We start from the raw sequence: 21,344 nt of genomic DNA, 5'->3' as shown, positions 1-21,344 counted from the left end.
AAAAGCCTTGTTCATTTGTTTGTTTGGCTTATTGGTACCATACAAGTAGATTTCAAACTCCTATTGGCATGGTAAGATTTCATGCTCTATCCTTACTTTTCAGTTTGTATTTCATGGAGTCCTTGTCCATGGACTTCAAATGAAGAATTCAAAGTGAATGAACTTCTTGTCAGCAGGCTTAAATTTGCCAAATAGGAATCTCTGCCTGTTGTGGGAAAAATGTTTTTGACTTCTGAACCACTTAGGTTAAAAACTTCAGTTCTGTCAGCAGCTAAAGCATTTTCATCTGTCTTAGTTTCTTTTCATACATGTTTTTTGGTTTTTTTGAGGGGGCTTTTTTAATTCTAGTGTTTGCAACATTTTGAATGTGATAGTGATATGTATGAGATATATTATCACTTCCAGTGCACACTGCAGGATACCCAGTAGCCTGATTGATAGTGACAGTCTCATTGCTTTACGCTGGAGAATTCTTAAACTTCAGTCCCCTGCTTTATCCTCCTCATGTGAATAGCGTATTTAAGTGTTACTGTCCGTGTAAAATGTCATAAGTTCAGGATGTGGTGCTGAAGAGGACTTTATTGTTTGGGTGCATGTCCTCTGTTTGCATATCTATATCTAGGCCTGCATGGTCTCAGAAGCATTTGATAGCATTGATTCCCAGATACCTCCAGAAGCTTCAGTACTGAGTAAAATGTCCTAAGGTAGCACACATTCTTCTTCCACAGAAAGGAGAATATTGTCAAATATTTTGAGTAAGAAGCGTGTGATAGCAAAGGTAGCCTCTTGCGTAATGCAGCCTGTCCAAAACTTTTTCAAAGCCAACATGAAAACTATGACCAAAATGGACATAATGCTGCTGTGACTGAATAATAAAGGGTCTTTTGGAGTTCCTTTTTGTATATTGAGAAACCAGACAATAATAAAGACACCATGTATCTCTGTTTCCATTTGTAGTTGGCTAGGAGATGGCAAAACTTACCATCAGTCCACTCTTGATACTAGTAATGTCCATTTTTTTTATTGCAGTTCTTCTGGGGAATGCAGATATGCATTATGAGGCTACAAGTGGTGCAAAGTACAATAACTGGAGAGTGAGTGCAAGTTCCTGCAGATTAAACGGCTCTTGAACATAAGCCATTTCCAGCATTAATATAAAATGCAGGTTGTCAGTGCTGTTGTCCTTCAGTTTTCAAAACACCTGAACAATATGTCTTCCTAGATAATTGCATTGTCTTGGGTACACAAAATATTAAAAGGTAACTCGTAAGCTAGATTTCTGGTTCTTACAGGGTTTGAAAAGGAATTTTTTTTTTTTTAACAATTGGCAGGTACTCGCATAGGCCAAGCAAATTCCATTCTAAATACAGTATTTAATGACTCATTGCAGTAAGTTATCTGACACAGGAATATATTCTTCTTTATCCTATTATTAGAAAGAGATGAATTTAATTATTGACCAAAAAAAAGAAATCAGACTACATTGTTTATCTCATTTGTATTGTGTTACTTTGACATCAATGGTCTGAAAAAGGAAAACGGTCCTTATGGAATAAATGCATGGCTTCAGTCTAAAAATTTTTCTAGCCATATCTATCTGTTTGGTACATCCTTTGAATTTGCAGCAGTTTTTTTCAAACAAATCCCATTGGTTGCCCAGCACCTATTATCCACAAGTTTTCTGCTTACATGTTTTGTTTTAATTAACTGTTCAGACACAGACCTCACCTGTGATTAGCAATCATTCTTACAAATTACTACTTCTGTGGGTTTGAGGTTTCTGGATTGAGAATTTTTCTGATGTATCTGAGTATAGATGCTTGCCATTCCAACGTTCTACATCTCAGTAATTAAAAAATGCTATTCAAATGTGTCAGGTATTGTGTAGAAATTAATATATTTTTATGTGGACAGGTCTGGGGTGGTCAACATGTATTACATGTTAATCGTTTGCTTAGGTTATTTTGTAATTCTCAACTCTTTAGCCTCTTTATCAATGATACATATATTTCTCTCTCAGTGGAACTTTGCATTGGTGGATCAGAATGTTTACTGAATTAACCAGTTAAAATTGTTAAAATATGCAGTGGAAAGCAATGTGCTTAGCTCATGTGCTTCTGATACTAAATGCAAGTAAAAGGATATACAGACATGGAGTCATTTGTTATATTTTAGTATATGAAGCAATAGCTGTGTAAACCTTAACCTCGTAATTTTGCAAGTTCCACTTTATCATGTAGCTGTAAAAGGTAATCAAAATAAATCATGGAAGATGAAGAAATATTTTCTAGGGCTTTCTGTGTGCTTTCAGAAGTGGCACTTGATCCATGAAATTTTAGTAAGCATATTAAATAATACAATATGATGTGCGACATGTCAGGTCTGATATATTATTTTGTATAGGACATTTATACAACATATGGTGAGCTGCTATGTGAACAGCTCAATGACTAAATTATGTTAATCTTCCTTGCCATATTTACTTTTCATTTTAAAAAACGGCATTTTCAAATTTTTATTTTACTTTTTTGATCATGGGTAGGTATAAGAAAGGTGTAGGTCATCTCCGAGAAGCTGTGACAGTGATCCAAGGTTCCTCAGCTGTGCAGTGTACATAACACAGATGTTGGGAGAGTCATCTGTCAGCTATGCCTCTCCTATGGAGTTAAAGTTCTAGGGGGAAAAGAATTCGACACAGTGCTGTCACTGTTACATTTTCACAATAGAAGAGCATGCAAATATTCAGCCTCCTGCTTAGCAGTAGTGCCCTGTCTAATGTCTGTGCTGGTTAGAATAAAAAAATAGTGGGTGCATCTAGGGCTCATAGATCTGACAAAGGTCATGCTATGCTGGGTATTTGAATTGGAAATTGTCTGGACTTAGATTTTATAAAGCTCCCACAGTTGTCGGGGAAAATTTCAGCAGGGTTTTGTCCCTGGAGAGGCCTCTTAGGCCCTTTTCTGTCCTATGAATGAATTTAGATGTGAGAGTTTCTCCTGCCTTAAAACTGTTAAGTTCATTTTGCATACATCCCCAGAGAGAAGAACTGGCAGATGCTTTTGTCTTGGAAGTGTTTAAAAGAATACTGCAGAACAGGAACAAGGGAGAGAAGGGGCCTTGTGTTGAGTCCCAGAACATTTTGGAAATGGCCAATATGCAGTTTTCATCAGTACTAAGGCGGGGCGCAATATGGTGCCTGTAGCTCACTAGGGAATATGAATGTTGATTAAGCATACTCCCAGGCTTTGAAATCCTGAAAGCAGTGTCAGAATAATGGATGTTGAGCAAATGTCAAACATTTGTTAATTTCTCTGTTATTTGGAGTTTATCTACCATGATCAATCAAATAAACTAGTGCTTCTCTGTTGTGGCATGTGTCATTGATATGGTGATTAGGTGGCTAGAGAGGCCTTCTGCCTTTTTTTCTTTTTTTGTTTTTGTTTTGGTTTGGTTGGTTTGTTTGCTTGTTTTTAATCCAGGTAACAGATCACATATGAGCAGTCATAACTTTAAATTCAGGATTTGCTTGTGGTTGTTTTAGTGGAAAGTGGTACATTAACAAAATACTTAAGCGTACTGAAGACAGAGTATCTGCATAGCATATCTGCTGTGCTAAAAATAACATTCATGCCATTTTTTCAGTTTTGAGCCTTAAAGATTTACTGTTGTGGGGAAAGAAATTACTTCTAAATGAAAATCGGTAGAAGAAGCTTTTACTTGTTCTTAAAAGAAGTTTGAAAACAAAGGTTGTCCACCCTAAATTAGTATTAATTTATGGCTTAGCTCCCTTCTACCCTCCAATTCTTTTGTTTTTTTATAAACTAGGTCTTGACATCCTTATTTTTGATTGGGAGACATGTTCAGATGCCTTTAGTTAAAAGCAAAGTGGGTGACTGACTTTTTTATAAGAGAGTGTGTATTCTCATTAAAAAATACATTGTATATAACAAACATCATATGACATTGTTAGTTACTGACTAACATACAGAAATGTAAATCATACAGTTCAGAATGTTTTTTTCCCTTCTCAATTTCCACTTTACTTATGTCCTAATTCTGCTAATTTGCCACTCTTAGGTAACATACAAAGACCTGATATTTAAATGTGAAGAATAAATTAAAAATCTGAATGAGAGAAAGGCTGTGTGGCCTTTGCTGCTTTACTGTAATGTATAAAGACTTTAAAAATGGGAGAGGATAGGTTTGGGATGTTTTGTGTGAGGCCTTTTTGAAAACTGCCTGAAGGATGTCAAATTTCACTGAATTCTAGTTACCCTTTTCTCATGTTTTTTGTTTTCTGTTTTGTTTTTTTTTTTGTTTCTGTTTTTGTTGTTTTTTTCTTTCTTGTGAAGTTCAGTCCTTACGTGCTTAATGTAAAGACATCAGTGTATATTTTTATTACCTTTTTGAGAATTCCCAGAAATTTAAGGAGTGCCAGTGAGTCATGATGCATGTTGTGGTCATCTTCAGTTTATTTTAACATAGAACAAATGTTTGATGTTTCCTTCCTTGGCTTCACATTTATTTACCAAGGCCTATGGGCCCAATCTACCAAGACTGGTCACATTTTGGTGCTTAATAAATGTGATGCTATGTGGTGAACCTATTGATCTGTTTACTGGAGATGATTCTGTTCAGTTAGTACATGGAATAAGAGTTCTCCTGGAAACCCAACCTTTTCTGTGGCACAGCAGGAAGCAAAGTGTATAACCATTGTACGTTATTTTCAGAGCAGAGCAGAGGACACCAAAAAATAAATCCTCTGGAAAGAGAAGGAAGGGAAAGGAAAATCCTGTTAGTAGGAGTGGAAAAGAACATCAGAGAAGTTTAAGGATAGGATAATATAATATTGTGATCACCTCTTGTCAGATGCTCCCTTCGTAGTGGCTGCCAGTTGTAGGTAGACAGCTTTGTAAAAAAAGAATGCTGGAAGACCACTGGTAAAAGGGAACAGCTGTGTTTCCTTCTTAGTGTTTTTCTGCCATCTTGCCATGGGGAAGTAAGTAGTGGAATTAAATTATTTATTCCCTCTATGCCACAGTAGTCTGGGGCTGAAAATGTACAAATTTAGCGATACAGGTACTGCTCTGTCAGCTAAGTAGATAGACAAGAATAGACAACTTTTAGATGATAAACACAGTTTAGGGCATTAGACTGGAAATCGCAAGGGGACTACATATAAACAGATTCATTTCTTGCCTTAAATCTGTATCATTCCCAACACTGGAATTTACTTAAAACTACTTTTATGTATCATCCACCTTTGATAGAGCTAAAATGATATCCTGTATGGGGAACATTAATAAGATCATGATTTGTTTAAAGAATTAACAATTTTGATTGGATTACTGGAAGCTTTTTTGACTTAAGGTGTTCACTTTTTTATCCTGGTGATAGCTGTGCAACAGTGTGTGTGCTTGACATGTGATGCATGCGGATGCTAAATATAGTAGCAGCATGAGGCAAATGTCATTAACAGTAATTTATGTAATGAAAGCCACCTGGCTGTCTTTGTAATTAATTGCTTGTAAATAATAAATTTAAATATAGTTTATAGTTTTCTAAATTTGATTATATATTTTTAGGAACAAATTGTTTAAGGGTGGGGATTTATTAGGTTTCAAACTGGCACAGGTATTATTTTTACATACAGGCTAATTTTTTAATGTAAAATGATCAGTCTGATTAGCTTTGAATTGCCATTCATCCATTAAAATATTTTTCTAAAATTAAATGTAAACATCTAGTTTATACAGGACAATATAGGTTTGAAGACAAAAAATACAAAGTAGAATGATTTTCCTCTTCCTCCACAATCAGGAAATGTAATATTGGAGTCTGGAAAATTTCTCTTGACAAGGTATTCTATAATCTGATCCTTTGCTTGGGGGTTAAAGGAAGTAGCACAATAAAGTTACTCAAGCAAAATGAGGAAGATGGACACAAAATGCATATATCAAATATTTCTTTCTAGTTATAGCCTACTAAGTGAATATTTTTTTCAGTGTATGGACCTTGGCCCTATAAAGAGGGAAGATGGGAAATGTGAAGGATAAATCCCTGTTTTCAATTTTAGCTTCTTTACACAGCTGTCAACAGATAACAACAACTTTTGTGTATTTTTTTGTCTTAATGGTTCAACTTTTAATCTGAAAGTTGTACTTAGTGGTACTAAGAGGAAGAGTTCAAACTTGCAAACGTGTTTTTAGCTAGGAGTGGTTGAGGACAAGGACATAGTAAATAATCTGCTTATGTTAGTCTCAAAGTTTGCTTTTTATTTAATTTTCTGTGAAATATTATTTTGTAGAGTTAAAGAAGAAAATACCAGGAGGTGGAGATGTGGAGACAACTACTAAGGTTAATCAGGTGTATGTGGGAGGCAAACCCTGTTTGACTCCAGTCAGTTTCTTTCGTCAATGGACTCCCTGACTAGATGGTCAAAGGGTACCAGAGAAGTTCTGGTATGGGTAAGGTGAAAATAGTCAATAGACATTGAAGACTGAGGTTAAAATACTTGAGAGTTTTAATTTCATGGTTTAGCTCTGACATCGTGTTCTTTAAGTCTGTATTGTGAATATATTTTGATTTTGTATTACATCTGAAAATATTTTCCAGCTTGAAAATTGAACCTTACAAAATAGTTTTATATTTTTATGGAAGAGACATTACTTAAAACATTTGTGAAAGAGTATTTAATTACAAAGGTCTCTGTGTGGACTTGGCATTTAAGTAGGTTTCAAACATTAAACCACGACACATGCAACAAGCACTGTGCTGTTTTACTCTGGAAAGAAGAAAGTATCAGAACAGTATCTCAGGCAAATTATTATCTATTTTCTGTACTTGCTTACTAAGATAATAAGACCAAAAAAGTGTTTTCATTTGGAAATACTACTCTTCAGTACTTGTGTTTTCAGAGTTCCATTTTTATCCATAATATCTGACAAGTTTATTTTATCACTTTTAAAACATAATGTTGTTCTCATTATAAGCATACATATATGAATGGAAAAATAGCGTCTTTATTCTGATTTCTTTTTCATTTTGGAGGCTTGATCAGAAGTACTTTGCAACCGTTTGAACATGGCATATTTTGGGTTACACTTTTAACTACTTGTTACTACTATTGAAAGTTAAATTTTTGTCATGTGGGTGAAAGAAGGTGTAATTTATCTCTGCGAAGAGCTAGCATTATTTTGTGATCATTGCCTGTATTGATAATTCGTATTCACCTCTGCGTTTTATTTTTTCCACATCTGATATGGATTGTTCATAGTCTGCAGTTGTTTGAAAATATATTGGCCATTACAACAGACACAAAAAAAAAAATAGGTGTCTACAGGAAGAACTGGTACCCTGTTCTTAAAGGAACTTCTAAGTCTTTCTAAATGAAAAATCAAACAGTATCTAATACTGGCAATTTTCCTCTGTCTGCTGCTAGAACTTATTGGCCAACTAGGTCAGACATTATTAAAGTTCAAGTGGCCCAGTGGGAAAAGTAATGGTCTTATGCTACTATGAATTTTAAATGCTGCCATTTCTATGTATTGCACCATCATCTGTTCTCGCACATCACTCTAAATTGTATAGAAGTTGTGGGACCAACCAGTGTCAAGGTCATAGAGGTGATGACTCTTCGCAAGTAGCCATCTCGGAGCTTTCTCATACAGTTATTCTCATAACCCTAGCTATAGGCAGCAAAGTTGTATGCACATGCCTTCATTTAACCTTTTTATTATCATTGGAGAGTGTAAGCCTGCATTACGGGATTACTTTTTTACTTGAACTCTTTACTTTGGTTTTTATTTTTGATGCTACCAAAGGTATGAAATCGACTTTGAGGCAAAGACAATTTTTAGTAAGTGGTACATATTTAAATCTTTTGCATTGAGCTGTTGTACTGTTTACTTGAACTGGATATGAGAGAATTTCTACATTGATTAGTGCTATAGGTCCTCCAAATGAACTTGAACTTTATCTTGATTTTAAATATGATGATACTAAGTCTGAAATGAGCATATTAGCAGGTGCTTCTTTTTTAATATATATTAAAAAGCTGGATTTTTATAATATTAATATATTTATAATGGGAGTCTTTTCCCAGCAGCACTGTGTTGACTTGTAGTTTTCAAAGTAGTAGCTACTTCAATGTTTTCATTGTTTGGAAGGGTTCATATGTAAAGAAAATAAAACTGGTTTTGTAACCCAGACTTGAACTGGTGTAGCTGGAAAGCTGTAATGTTGGAAGACAGCCATTTTGCAGAAGCTACTGTGTTGTAGCTAAAGACTTAGGTACTTTTATATCACATAGTTATTCCAAACTCCTATTCAAACATATATATTCACACACACATATATAGGCACATATATTGATTTAGCTTAAATTGGTAATTCGCTGACTTCTGATAAATCTGTGTTAATTTTGTGAGTGATAAAGTAGAAACGTTTACAGAGACAGTAATCTGCTTTTTGAGAATTTTCATGCAGAGAAGTGACCACAACCATACTAAAACTTTAGGTGAGATTGTAATATTAAAAGCTGCAGTAAAGAGAGGCTAAAACCATAGCTATTCTAGATGTCAGTGAGGCTTCCTCCCTCGTTCCATGTCTTTCAGTGCTTGGATGCATGTAAGCCAAGCGGTTCTCAAGCTTTGGTACTTGTAGGCTACACTCTGCAGTTCTGGGAGGCCACAGAGGTTTTACACATCTGCGCATGTGTTGCACATAAGTGTGGACTGATTAGTATATGATAAGCAGTATAGAAACATTGTTTTCTTTAGGAGTCCCTGTGCCAGTGTTTGTAGTACAGAAGATGAGAATTAAAAGGCTGTTTGGGTTTCTTTCAGGTTTTTGAAAATGTAACAAGACATGTATTTAGGCACACATTCTAGTGTCTCAGGATAGCTGTGAGGAGGATTCCCTTTCCACCCCCAGACATTTAAATTCATCAAATACATGTATTTCTTTTCTCACATAGATTCTTAATCCAGCATAGAAGGAATATGTAAGTCTAGCCCTTTTGTTCTAAAGCTCAGTATTACATTAGTTAAAATATTTTAAAAGTTATTGTACATGGAAAGGGGAAGTTTTTTTCCAATTATTAGAAATGAGAGACTCTTACCTGCTTCAGAACATTTCATGAAGGGATCTGGCTAGCACTTCTGCTTTGGAATTTCACACTTAACAGCTTTTGAATTTTGGAAACACAGCTCCTGCCCCCACCCCATTTTTTAACCAATATATTTATACTCTTAATGAGGTGGGATGTTCCATTTTGTGGAAGGGATCATTCCCTTCTCTACAAAGCAATGTTCTTTGTAGATTTCATTTGCTGAAAAATAAAAAAAGTAAGGCTATTCGATCTATGTATATATATATAAATATATATATTATATATATCTGTCTTATGATGGACTTTGATTTCCCCCTGTTTGTCTCCACTTGTGTAGCTAGTTACTGGGTTAAATACTGCAGTTCATATTTACTGTTAGGTTTTTTGTTTTGGATTGGTTTTTGGTTGGTTTTGATTGGTTGGTATTTTTTAACAGATCTTTCTAGATACTCTTCCTTTGTTCCATGGTAAAATACATGAAATGTAAAGCTGAATTTTTAGTCTTTCTATTTTAGGCAAAAAGTGTGGAGTTAAAGATGAGGGAAACACAGCTCCTTTTAAAATTAATAGATGAAACAAGTGGAAACTTGGTCATGTACCTAAAATTTTACATTTTCAATAATCTCAGAAAATAAAGTAGAAAAGCGTAAGTTTCATCTCATCCCTAAAGAATTAATAAGAATTATAAGAATTATTTATCAGCCAGGGCTGATAATATAGTATTTGCAGAAGTTGTCATGTCTGGATTTTCTCCTGCTGAAGCAGTAGTAAAAAGCAAGTATTAAGTTGGACAGCACCCCAAATCTTGACTAGGTCTGCAAGCCTGCTTTGCTGAGAAGGTGATCCTGTCCATTTAAATTATTTTTGTCCTTACTAGCTACTTCTTGACCAGAGTTTTGTATCAGCTCTAGTTATGAAGCATTGGTCTGCGTCAGCATATTATCTGTTACTAGTTTATTTATGAGTACTCATTGCAAAACAAAACATTTCTGATATACTCACCAGGGATAATAGCATCCTCTACTGAATTCTGAGATTCATTCGAAGAGAATGGTCTAAATTTTATTCTTACATGTGAAATTACCAAAAGATATATTCTTTTTCCAGCACCAGACATGCAGTTCTCTTTTTAGCTTGATTGATCTTGTGACTGTTCTTAGAGGTGATTTCTCTTATCTCTTGTTCTGGTCTGACTTGGACATCCCATTTTAAATGCGGGACTTGTATATTATCGGTATCTTTGATATGAGTAATACTTTCTTATGTTAGGCAAATTTTTATATCTTTATTTCATTTGGAACCAGGAAATGACATTTCATTTTTTAAAATTAGAAGCTCTTTTCTTAAAAAAAAAAAATAAATGGTGGTTTGTAGCAGATCTTAGATTTCAGTTTTCTGCCTAAATACAGTTATGTATTGACAAGGACACAAAGTGCCACCAACATGAACACAGAGTAACAAAAGGCAAATTGTTCCATTATGGATGTTGGTGTACAAGAAAAAGAGGATATCTAAAGAGCGAGGCTGGTTGCTTTGAACAGAGCTCTGAGGGTAGTGTCCATTACCATCTGGAACTGCAGAAGAAAATGCTTCCATGAAAGTGGCCTTCTATAGAACTTGAGGAAGGGTGCTTGTTTTCCTAGAAAACAGATTTAGTTCTACAAGATGGATAACAGTTAATTTATTAATTATTTAAACTAGGTAGTACTTGAAATTATGAGTTGGGATGGCATTGTTTGTTTCTGAAAATCAGCAGATCTGTACCGTGGCTCTACAGTTGGTTCCTGACAAAAGAGGTTGTTCGACGCAAACATGCCTGTATCCATAGCCTTTCAGTAAGGTATGAAGCTTACTACAAAGTTTATTCCATGAGAAACAATAATGCAACACTGAAATGTTATTTTGATTAAAAGATATTTTCACTGTTATGTTTGTTTTCCTGGATATTTCAGCTATATTAATTTGTCTGCTCATTTGCTGCCTTGAAATCCTGTATAGCATAAGAGGATGAACGAAGCCCTAGGAATTTGGCTGCTCCTGTAGAAGTAATGATAACTTACACAGCAGTATCCCTGCTGTCAGTATCAGCAGTTGTGATCATGCTGTTTTATAATGCAAATGCATGTTCATGACTTCTGTCCCTGCTCCAAGTACACTTTTTCAGCGCTCTCTGAAAACATGTTTCAGGTTTCTGTCAGTGACATCTTGTAATAGATGTTCCAGTTGTGTTTTGAGGAGCTATTTTATTTTGCCAGGAAGTTGTGGCAATGGAATTGTGGCAAGGAAATGCTGGGTGACAGATAAGTGGTTTTGGTGTTTAAGAGAGGAACTGTGTTAACCAGAAAAGAACATGGGAGCAGCCATGTGATGATTAAATCCTCTTTTCCTGGGAAAGGGGAAAGATATTCTGGTAATAAGGCTTGAAATTCTTTGACTGATATTAGAGAAATAATTCTGTTTGTCACAGTTGTTGTGGTTTTGTACTGCAATCCAGTATATATCCAACTTGTTCAGTTGGGCTGATTTATTTTTTTTTTTTCTTTTTAGTGTTCATGGTAGGTCCTAAATGACCTGAACAGTTGAAAACATAGGAGTGTCGGACGAAGCTGAAGTAGAAGGGCAAAATCCAAGGACACCAAGGGAACAAATAGAATGGACAAGAGTCAGGAGTGAGAAGAGAGGGATAAAGGTCTTGATTCTTTTTGATATGTCAGTGGGTATAATAGGATAATGGTACAATAGGTATAGTAATCATGCTGGGAATAGCCTAAAAATGCAAAAATTGGTATGTCAGTGGAAGAGAACTTGAACCAGAAATCCATTTAAATGCTATCTTGTTTTGTTTTGGGGTTTTCCACATCTTTTCTCTAAATTCAGTTCTACCATTATGACCATGTAAATCTGCCAGATCATAATAGTTACGTGGAGAGCCATTAGGGGGCCATATGTACCCACCTTATTTATAGCCTGCAAGGTTGTTTTAAATAAATCAATTTGAAATACCTTAGCTTTGCGTATGCATATAGCCTGTGTAAGTATATAATCTTAATTTTTTTCCTTTGTTCACCTTCTAATGATTGCATACGCATGTTTAAAGTTGCCATAATTGGATGGTGCGCCTTTTAGGGAGGCATTGTGTTACATAACTCTTGGCCTTTGTGTCCAATGATGTATATTTAAGCATATTTAAATTCTTGATTACATTGTAATTCTTTTTTCTGTAATCCATTATTTTCATAAGTCTGTATACTAGTTTATTTTACTATAATTTTCTTACAGTTTTAGTATTGGGTCAACACATACTCAGACTGAACATTCTCATGTGTAATATACCAGAGATCAAGGCTCAGCTTACTGCTCTCACACAGATGTTGTGCTGGACAGAAAAGCCCAAAATACAATATTATGGCAAAGATACTCTAAGTGCAAATATGGGTAATAATAAACTCTTCATACAGCAGTACATTAATCTAGTCACTTTTTTCCTAATACTTCAACTGGTTGGTTTAGAGGTAACACTTCATATTCTGCTGCAGACATACTGTCTGTTTAAACCTGAACAAACCATTTAGTCATTCTGTGCCTCAGTTTTACCTCTTGCAAATGGGAGTAATGCTTCCTTATCTTAGATTAGTTATTTCTGAGGCATAGAAATTGCAAGGAGAAGGACCATTTGAGTATAGAGAGAACATTTACATTTAATGTAAATATGACGTGATATGGGTGTTAAATTCACATGCAAGAAATCTGACAGAAGAGTAAGACTTTAGGCATTGCTGAATCTTTGCACTACCTATGTTCAAAGATGTACTAGCCTTAGTAGGTAAGTTCATGAAATGAAAAATGTTAATTATTCATAATGCTTTGCTGTACCATAAAACTCGATTTATTGAGACTATAATTTGTTCAAGTTGCATGTAGTAGGAAAATATATCAGGAGTAATTAATTGTATTCAGGATGTGATGAGGTATATATATCCACAGAGAACAATTGAAAACAGTAGTGATGTGGTATTGATTGCCTTTCAGAGAAAAAAAAAAAAATCTTGTCCCATTTCTAAATGTTAACAATTCAGAGAGAAAAATTCCCACTTGGGAAGAATGCTTTCCAGGTTGCTTCATTGCCAGGTGTTTGACATTGAGTGGAGCCTTAGATGAATGAAGCTTATGGCAGCTTTTGGAAATGACCGACTCCAGGGAATGTTGGCTTCCTGCTGTGAAAGTTTCTATTTTCAAAGCACATCAGTTTCAGTGGGAATGTTCCAGTGGTCCCATATGCTACTTCTGACAGAGGGGGAAGTTTTTAACCTGAATATGAGACAGCTACTGAAGAGCTTCCCTTGCTGCTAACAAAATGAATTTCAATATGTTGCCAATGAACAAGCAGCATGTTCCCAACTGCTGATGGAATTTATCTCCATCAATTATTAATGAAAATTTTGATTTGTTTTCCTTTCTGCCTGTTACCTTTTAGCTTTTCTACCTGCTCCTGTTAGAACTTTGTGGGTTCTGAAGCTGAAAAAGGAATCGCCCAAACAATATGCTTGTTTGCTTTAAAACTGTTGCTGTATTTTCCTCCCCTCCCTCATACGCTCTCTCCTTGACCTAGCAGCAGGAAGCCTTTGTCTGAGGTGTTCATCTGGAACAACTTTTCCACACTTGTTTTCATGTTCTGTTAGATTACAGGGCAGCAGGCCTACCTTTGAAGCTCCCTTCTCTTTTGTTTCTTTGCAGTGCACTCCAGTAATTAACTTTGTCCTTCTTTTATTTGTTCCAGTCAATCGCAGTCCACTCTGCTGAGCATCTTCTCCCAGGAGTACCAGGTTAGAAGTTTTCTCCTTTGTGAGGGTTGACAGGTGCCTAATTGAATGATGAATGTCCCTTTATTTCTTTGTAATTGAACTGCCAGCTTTCTGATTGGTTTGGAGGATGTTCCTTTTTCCACATCAAGCACCGCCTGAGTCTCAGTGGATGGCTGCCAAGCCTACCCATCCATCTGTCTAATAACATCTAGCCTTTGCTTATTTGGTGGACCTGTAATAAATTATGCTAAACCATTATTATTCTGACAATAATAATTTCCCTGTGTTGCATGGTTCCATGTGCTAAATGTTTGCTGACTTGCACTGTCAGTGCTGCTTTCCATTGCTGACAGAGATGATGATAAATGACCATTGCCGGAGTGGCAGAAGGCAAGAGAGGCAGAAAATGGAGTCATTTATCATGAGATGACAGGTGTCAGTCAAGTGGCAAGTCTCTATGGAATTACTTTTTGTAGTTTTTCAAATAAGTTGTTTTTAAGCAATGTTCTTCCTGGTTAAAAATGCCAATTGAATTGTAAAACTGGAGTGCACCAGACTTAGATGGAATTGAATTGAGGAAAAATTAATACAAAGGTTGAAAGAGAGAACAAGTTTTTCTTTGCCCTCTGCAGCCTTCAATAAACTTATTTAGATTCAATTATTGTGACCTTACTGGCTTTTACATATATGGTACATTGCAGTACAGTCTGAAGACGTTCAATTCAATAGGTAGATTGAATGTAATTTCTGTACAGAATCTAAAAACAGGGTTCAGTTTATATGTCAAAGTGTAGCCAAGGAACATGTGCCTGGACAGTCATGATTTTTGTATTTTGATCTGTGACACATTTGTAAGACTCTTTGTTTTTTTCATTTTTCTAGAAACAAATCAAAAGAACACATGCCAAGCATCACACTGCTGAAGCTGTTGAAACTTACTACCAAAGGTATCACCTTGCCACCCCAGTCAGGAGTATTATCATAACTAGTATTTGTTATGGCAATTATGAGTAAATTAGCTTATTAGCTTATGAAGCTGATTTTCTATAAAAATAAAAAATTTGGAATGAGGATTACAAAACAGTTCCCCTAAAACTGTTTTCAGTGAAAATGCACAAATTTTCCTGTGCTTGATCACTGATTAAGAAAGTGTTTGCTTCTTTGGCTCTAAGTCAGGGTAAGCAAATACGTTTTACAGAGTATATGATAGCATTTATTGTATGTTACCTATAGTTTGTAATTATAAGGCTTCTGTGTCAAGAATAACATTGAGGATAACTTCCTCACAGCTAGGGAGATTGTTCTGTTACAGTTGCTTGTACTTTTAAAAGATTTGTGTTAGGTTACAAAAAGTTACATATTCATGTATTGCCAGTGAAAGAACTAATTTTTAGATCACTCCTGTTTTATCAACAGAAATGTCAGAAATAGCTATTAAGGGAGGATGAAAACCTTTTTGTCACTTTACAATATTTTACAATTGTATGCATCTTAAGCTAATAAATTGTATTTGCTACACCTTATAGTTTGTCTGTTTCTTCTATAGGATTTACTAAAAATAGTGCAGTGACATAATTGGGGCATGCAGATAACTGGTTAAGATACACAATTAAAATATTTCCTTGTAGACTGACGTATCAGCTTGTATGGCAACTGAGTTGACAACTGTGATTATACGTGTCTGATATTTGTGCTTAATATTAATGTGTATGAATCAGGAACATAAACAAAAAGCCTTCATTTGTGAAAATTAACTGTGCTTCCACAGAGCCATATATTTAAAACTAAGCAGAGCTTCATTTTAGTAGATGCTGATTTAGAATATCTAGTGTGAATTGTGCTGTTCTGGGGTTTTGATTTTCTTTTTCTAGTGGCTGTACCGTTCTGTAAAAATATGTACTGGATCATATTGCACTTCTCCTGTGCTGTTTAGGAAGAACATTGGTATGATTAAGTTTGGCTCACATCAGGTAGAAGGATTTGGTCTCCTGTCCCCTTGTGCACTGTCTGAAGTATGATAGTAGTACATAACTAATGCATTATGTATGAAGCTATATGGTGGTGGTAGGGAAGATCATTCTTTATGCCGTTTCTGGGTATTTCACATTGCAAATGTATTAGCATGGCCAAATAAAATGCACGTTTTAAAATCAGAGATGTTCTGGTTAGTAGTTAGAAAACTCATCTCAATCCTGTTTTAGTAGATTTATTGTATAGTATGTTTCATAAGCTACAAGGGCAGACTGCTTGAGTCAGAAGCCAGTTTGAAATGCTTCAAGCATAAACATGGCAAACATGTCTTCTCGACTTCTCTTTTGTGGCATCCATTTTACTGCTCCAGTCTGTGTGTATGCTCTTTCATATTCTCACCAACATAGAAGCAGATTATTGTGCTCCCATTGCTTTCCTGGGTTGGAAACGATCAGTTTTTGCATGTATCCATTTCAGGTGGCCCCCATTGGGAGCAAGTAGAAGTACAGCTGAGTGGAGTAGTTTCTGCTGCTCTGCTGAGACTTGTAAGTCTTAAACTTAGGAAAACACAAAGGCAAATTACAGGAAAGATCAGCAGGCTTTTCAGAATAGTGTTGTCATCAGCCTGTGAGAGCTATTAGGCCATTATGGAGTTGCCAGTCGCATTAGAATTATCTGACAGAAAAATACTCCATTGTTACCTGTAGCTTTGCTATTTAATCAACTGAATGCATGGTTTAGAGCATTAATGTCAAGTAAACCTTCCTGGGTAGGTATTTTGTTTATGATGTCTCCTTTTTTTGTTTCTGTAATAAATTTTTAAAGTTTAAATATATACAAAGTATCTTGCTTTGTGGACTTTTTTTGTGTAGAATTTAAATAGGTTACAGCAAAAAGCTTTTATAATTTCCTTCATTCTTTAATAAGCTTCAGAATACCTTGCAAACAAAAAGCCCTCTAATGCTCTGTGAAGAGGTTTATGTAAAGGTGTTATACCCATTCCATGTAAGGATAAAATTATAAAGAATTTTAATGTCTGTGACTAATGAGCAGAAGAGTGGCTTCTGATGGATAGATAATGACAGAGCTTGAAAGGCGGTGGCCTTCTAATGATGTCAGTAATGATAAGCTATACGAATACAGATAGGATAAATTAACAGATTCAAATACTGGTAACTACTGTTCTTTTCCACATAGCTGCAAAGCACAGTGGCTTGTGATAATACAGCTTCTTCCCACCAACTCCTGAGAACAGGTTTTAGTCACTACTGAAATACACACATCAAACAGTAAAAGTTACAGACAGTGAGGAAGGCAATATTGTTATGAAGCAATGGTCAGAAATACCATGTGAATCCATATCGGTGTAATACCCTTAACCAGAAACATTAAGCCTTTGCCACTGATAGGATAATGACTTTCTATCACCCTTTATTGGATCCTAAATATTTAATTTTTTTTTTTCTTTGGAATATTCATTTGATTGTTAGATTCTGATTTAACTAAAGTAAGCCTTTAGTATTTGAACTACTGCCCAGTTGATAAAATCTGGATTTCACAGAATCATAGAATCGTTAGGGTTGGAAAGGACCTTAAGATCATCTAGTTGATTTGAGAATTTATGTTTTTGTGCATAGAAAGGAATTGAATAAGATAGGTAGTGAGCCATCATAGTTGAAGGTCATGTGGAACCCTAAATCTTTGCTGTGAATAATAAAGTTTTATTTGTCTGTGATGCATCTTTTCCAGAGTTCAAATATCATTTATTTGTATGTCATTAAGCCAATTTTTTAAAAAAAATTCTTCATTTATTGTGTTTCTTACTTAATTGAGATTGATACATCTTGCAGATGAATAGGAGACAACCCTGGAGAGTTAGTGAGTGTTTTAAATATTTTTTTTCTTAAAAAATTTCCAATTAAATACTCTGTACTGGGGCATTTTCCCCCAAATGAAAGAGGCTCACAAGGGATACTGATATGTATAAACTGGTGTTTTCCTGCCACTGCAGAATTACCTGGCTTTATCTTGTCTAGGTACCTGAATGGGGTGATGAAAAATGCAGCTGCCCCTGTATTACTGGAGCTGGCCAATGAGGTAATCATCTTTACTTTTTTCTTTAATCTTCTAGTGTAAAACCTGAGGGGCATATCTATAGTGACTTTAGAGAGAAAGGTAATTAACCTAAAAAAAAAAAAAGGTTCCAAGGCACATTAGACATTTAGAATGGTTCCCCAGTCTGTTAGTACTTACAATAATTAGACAAAAAGCCCCATTTATTAATAAATCAGTTAACATAATTAGTCTTAACTTCAAGGCGAATGCATAAGAAATTCTGAATTTGTATTTTGTTGGAAATTTCAGACAGATCATAGGTCTTTAATGCAGAAACTTACTAAACATTCCCACATTGATTAAATGGAATTTTATCAGTTTTACTTGTATTTGATTTCTTGGGGGGGGGGGGTTAATAACAAAACCCATCAAAGATTTATTTTTTTTAATGATAGGAAGCTTTAAAGAGTTCATTTTCCTGACTGCATTCTCCGTTTATTTCTGTTCATACAGATTAGAGGATGGCTAATGAAAACTGTTTAATATAAAGCAATTAAGCAGAATAAATTCCTTAGTATAGCCATTTCCTAGAAAAGCTGGAATGTAAAAAGTTCTGTACAGTTGTCATTAAAGCCTTGACATATTTATTGATGCTGTTTATTAACTAGAATATTAATCTGTCTTGGGATGCAATGTCTTCTTTGAATTAAAAACTGCTATCTAAAGCACTACCTTAAAGAAGATGTAAAAAGTTTGAAAGAGTGGCAGTGAGCCTCCTAGAAAAATAAAATTGATAAAATATCTACCCCTTAAACTCTAAAATATTTATTTACAATAATAATGACAATACAATAGCTGATAGTCCTTGTAACTGCTTATGCAACTCTCAAAGGAATAGAATGAAATGTATGCTGGTTTGTGTTGCATTTTAATAGAAAATGAAAGAAGGAGGCAGAAAATGAGTGTTTGCATTAAAAATGATATGGCACTACAAACATTAAGTGGTGCAATAGCAGCAAGTTCTACATGTTACATTAGTAAGAAAGAATGGTTTCTCCCTCATGTACATTGCTTCAGCCAGCAAATGTACGATTACCTATCAGTTACTGGAAGCTTTTAATGGTCTGTGAAGTGTCCACATATCCTGATCATACAGTTAGCATAGAATAAAGAATTTATATCATATTAGTGGTAATGCGTAGCTTCTTCCCATTTGTGGAAAAGACAAGTCTTAAACTACTGAGAGTAGAATGTACGTTACATAAATAAGTACAATCTTATTAAGAATTTAGGTAAACAACCCAATTCATGATATATTGCACCCATATTATATAGGAACCATCATAAAAATCTTTCAAGCACAAACAAATATATCTGTTACTGGGTTTTGTATATTTTTCCCATTGATTTATAGATGATGCATATAATTTCTGACTCTAGTGAGCATATCTTTGTTTATATTACGCTAATGTATTTTTGAAATTCAGATCAAAGATATCTGCAGTTCAGAAATAAATAAAAGCTAAATCTAAAAGAAACAGGAGATATACAAAGAACTTACCTGCTTCTGATTTCATAGTAGCAGGTATATAAGAAAGGCAATGCATTTTGTGACTGCTGCCTAATGCATTAGGGAAATATGGCAATAACCAGCACCAAATTACTGCTTCCAAACAATCAAGCTGCCATTTTTATATGATAGTTAATATTTAAATGACATACTCTTGCGTCTGCTGACAATTGATGTAATGGTAATACTTTATGAGTCAATATATATTTAATCAGTGGAAACTGTAAAAATTGATGAGAAATATATAACATAGGTGCATTACAGTGTGTAGAAGCTCTGTTAAATAGGAAAAGCTCCATATTATTTTTGGTTGTTTTGTTCTGAGGGATTGTGAAACTACTTTTAATTTTTTTTAATTATAATTTTATTTGCCAGCTTCTTATTGTATATGTAGTGCAAAAGGGCTAAAATCTCATTTTTGTTAGATACGAATAACAAAATTAGTCACTGTTCTCTTCATACAAATATTTTCAAGTGAGATTTGAAGCACTATGAATTTTACTTACATGCTAAATTCTGACATGAAGCATGATGGCCCTATTTCAAAGAAAGATGGACACATGATTAATATGAAAATTAGGGAGATGCAAGTACCTGAACTAATAAGGTAGTCCTTATTCAGGCTGGACTACCTTCAGTAATTTCACCATTTTTCATGTGTCAGTTCTGATGTGGGTTACTGGAAATAAGCAGCTCCGTGGAAGCATTTCTATTTGGGGAATTTGAGGGCATTCAAGTACATTTGGAAAAAATGTATGCACAAATGAAGCTACCTTTTTTGTCTAGTTACTAAATCAAGATAAATTTTTTGTAATAATATTAAACTTGAAAACATGTCAAGAAAAATTCTCTGTGACAATGTGTGAGCAAAGTTTACTGTCTCGTAGTTAAAATTCTGTTTCACTGCAGGAATAATATAATGTTATCTATAAAGCAATTGTAATCTCAGGTGGAACTGCACCACACATTTTCCGTATGTATAAAAGCTATTGAAATGGGGGAATAGCTTTGTTAAAAAGGAAAATACAAACTGTAAAGAAATTTTGACTAAGCCCAACATATCTGCTGAAGATACTGTTATGAAGGATGTGTGGTATCACTTGATGGGTGCCACGTATAGTAAGTATTCACAGCAAAGGGTCTTCTTGGCAGGTAACCTTACAAAGGAGATGTTACTGTCATCCTTTACAAAGAGTGTTTCAAATGCAAAATATCCAAATATAATAACTCGTGATGTATCTTATTCACTGTATTTGATTTTCGACTGGGTACTGTGGATTGCTGCTACACATTTGGTTCATATACGTGAGCTTAATAATTGGGAAAAACTACTGTTTCATCTATTTTTGATCTTTATTTTAAACCTACAAAATGATTACAGTTCTGACAGATGTGTGTCGAAATGTATTTACCTCCTGAAATTCTCTTTATTTTTTTTGTTGGGGTAAGGTGGACTTTGCCCCGTCATTGATGGCTCGTATTGTGTTAGAAAGATATCTACAAGAAAAAGAACAAGCCATCCGTAAGTATCTTAGGGTTTTTTTTTCTTTTGTGTTTTTAACTTTTAAGATATTTTTGTTTCAGCTTTTCGTCTGACTGTGGTATAAAAATAATGCAACATTGCAAGTGGGTAACGAGGGTAATGAGGGTAATGTTTTAAGGCTGGCATCTTCAACAGCTAATGACAGACTGTGTGTAAAAAGACCACCCACAATTTAATACTAGCTAAATGAATGCTTTCTTTTTCCCTTTTAGATTTTCAGAATATCTGTTCTTTCAGTAAAATAAAGAGGATGGGGCTCACGCTACACTTAAATGTTTAAAATTGTGTATT

The 21,344-nt window shown here is 34.8% G+C and overlaps 1 protein-coding gene across 6 annotated transcripts in view; it reads left to right on the top strand.

Moving 5' to 3' along the window:
- Positions 1 to 21,344, top strand: part of CDIN1 (CDAN1 interacting nuclease 1) — a 129,520-nt gene that overhangs the window by 9,957 nt on the left and 98,219 nt on the right. For all 6 annotated transcript variants that reach the window (XR_009745111.1, XM_061463422.1, XM_061463420.1 and 3 more), the window contains exons 2-5: positions 13,890 to 13,935; positions 14,797 to 14,861; positions 17,922 to 17,982; positions 20,960 to 21,032. Coding sequence is in view for 5 of the 6 variants with exons in the window: in XM_061463422.1 (XP_061319406.1) it covers positions 13,890 to 13,935; positions 14,797 to 14,861; positions 17,922 to 17,982; positions 20,960 to 21,032 (245 nt within the window). In the remaining variant the exon portion in view is untranslated. The remainder of the gene's footprint in view (positions 1 to 13,889; positions 13,936 to 14,796; positions 14,862 to 17,921; positions 17,983 to 20,959; positions 21,033 to 21,344) is intronic.

The sequence above is a fragment of the Pezoporus flaviventris genome, unplaced genomic scaffold (genome assembly GCF_033815535.1).
Source record: "Pezoporus flaviventris isolate CSIRO_AGI_PZ_B2104156 unplaced genomic scaffold, CSIRO_AGI_Pfla_v1 ptg000036l, whole genome shotgun sequence".
Classification (NCBI taxonomy): Eukaryota; Metazoa; Chordata; class Aves; order Psittaciformes; family Psittacidae; genus Pezoporus; species Pezoporus flaviventris.
Note: the sequence above shows the minus strand (reverse complement) of the source record. Positions and strands in the feature narration are given on the sequence as shown.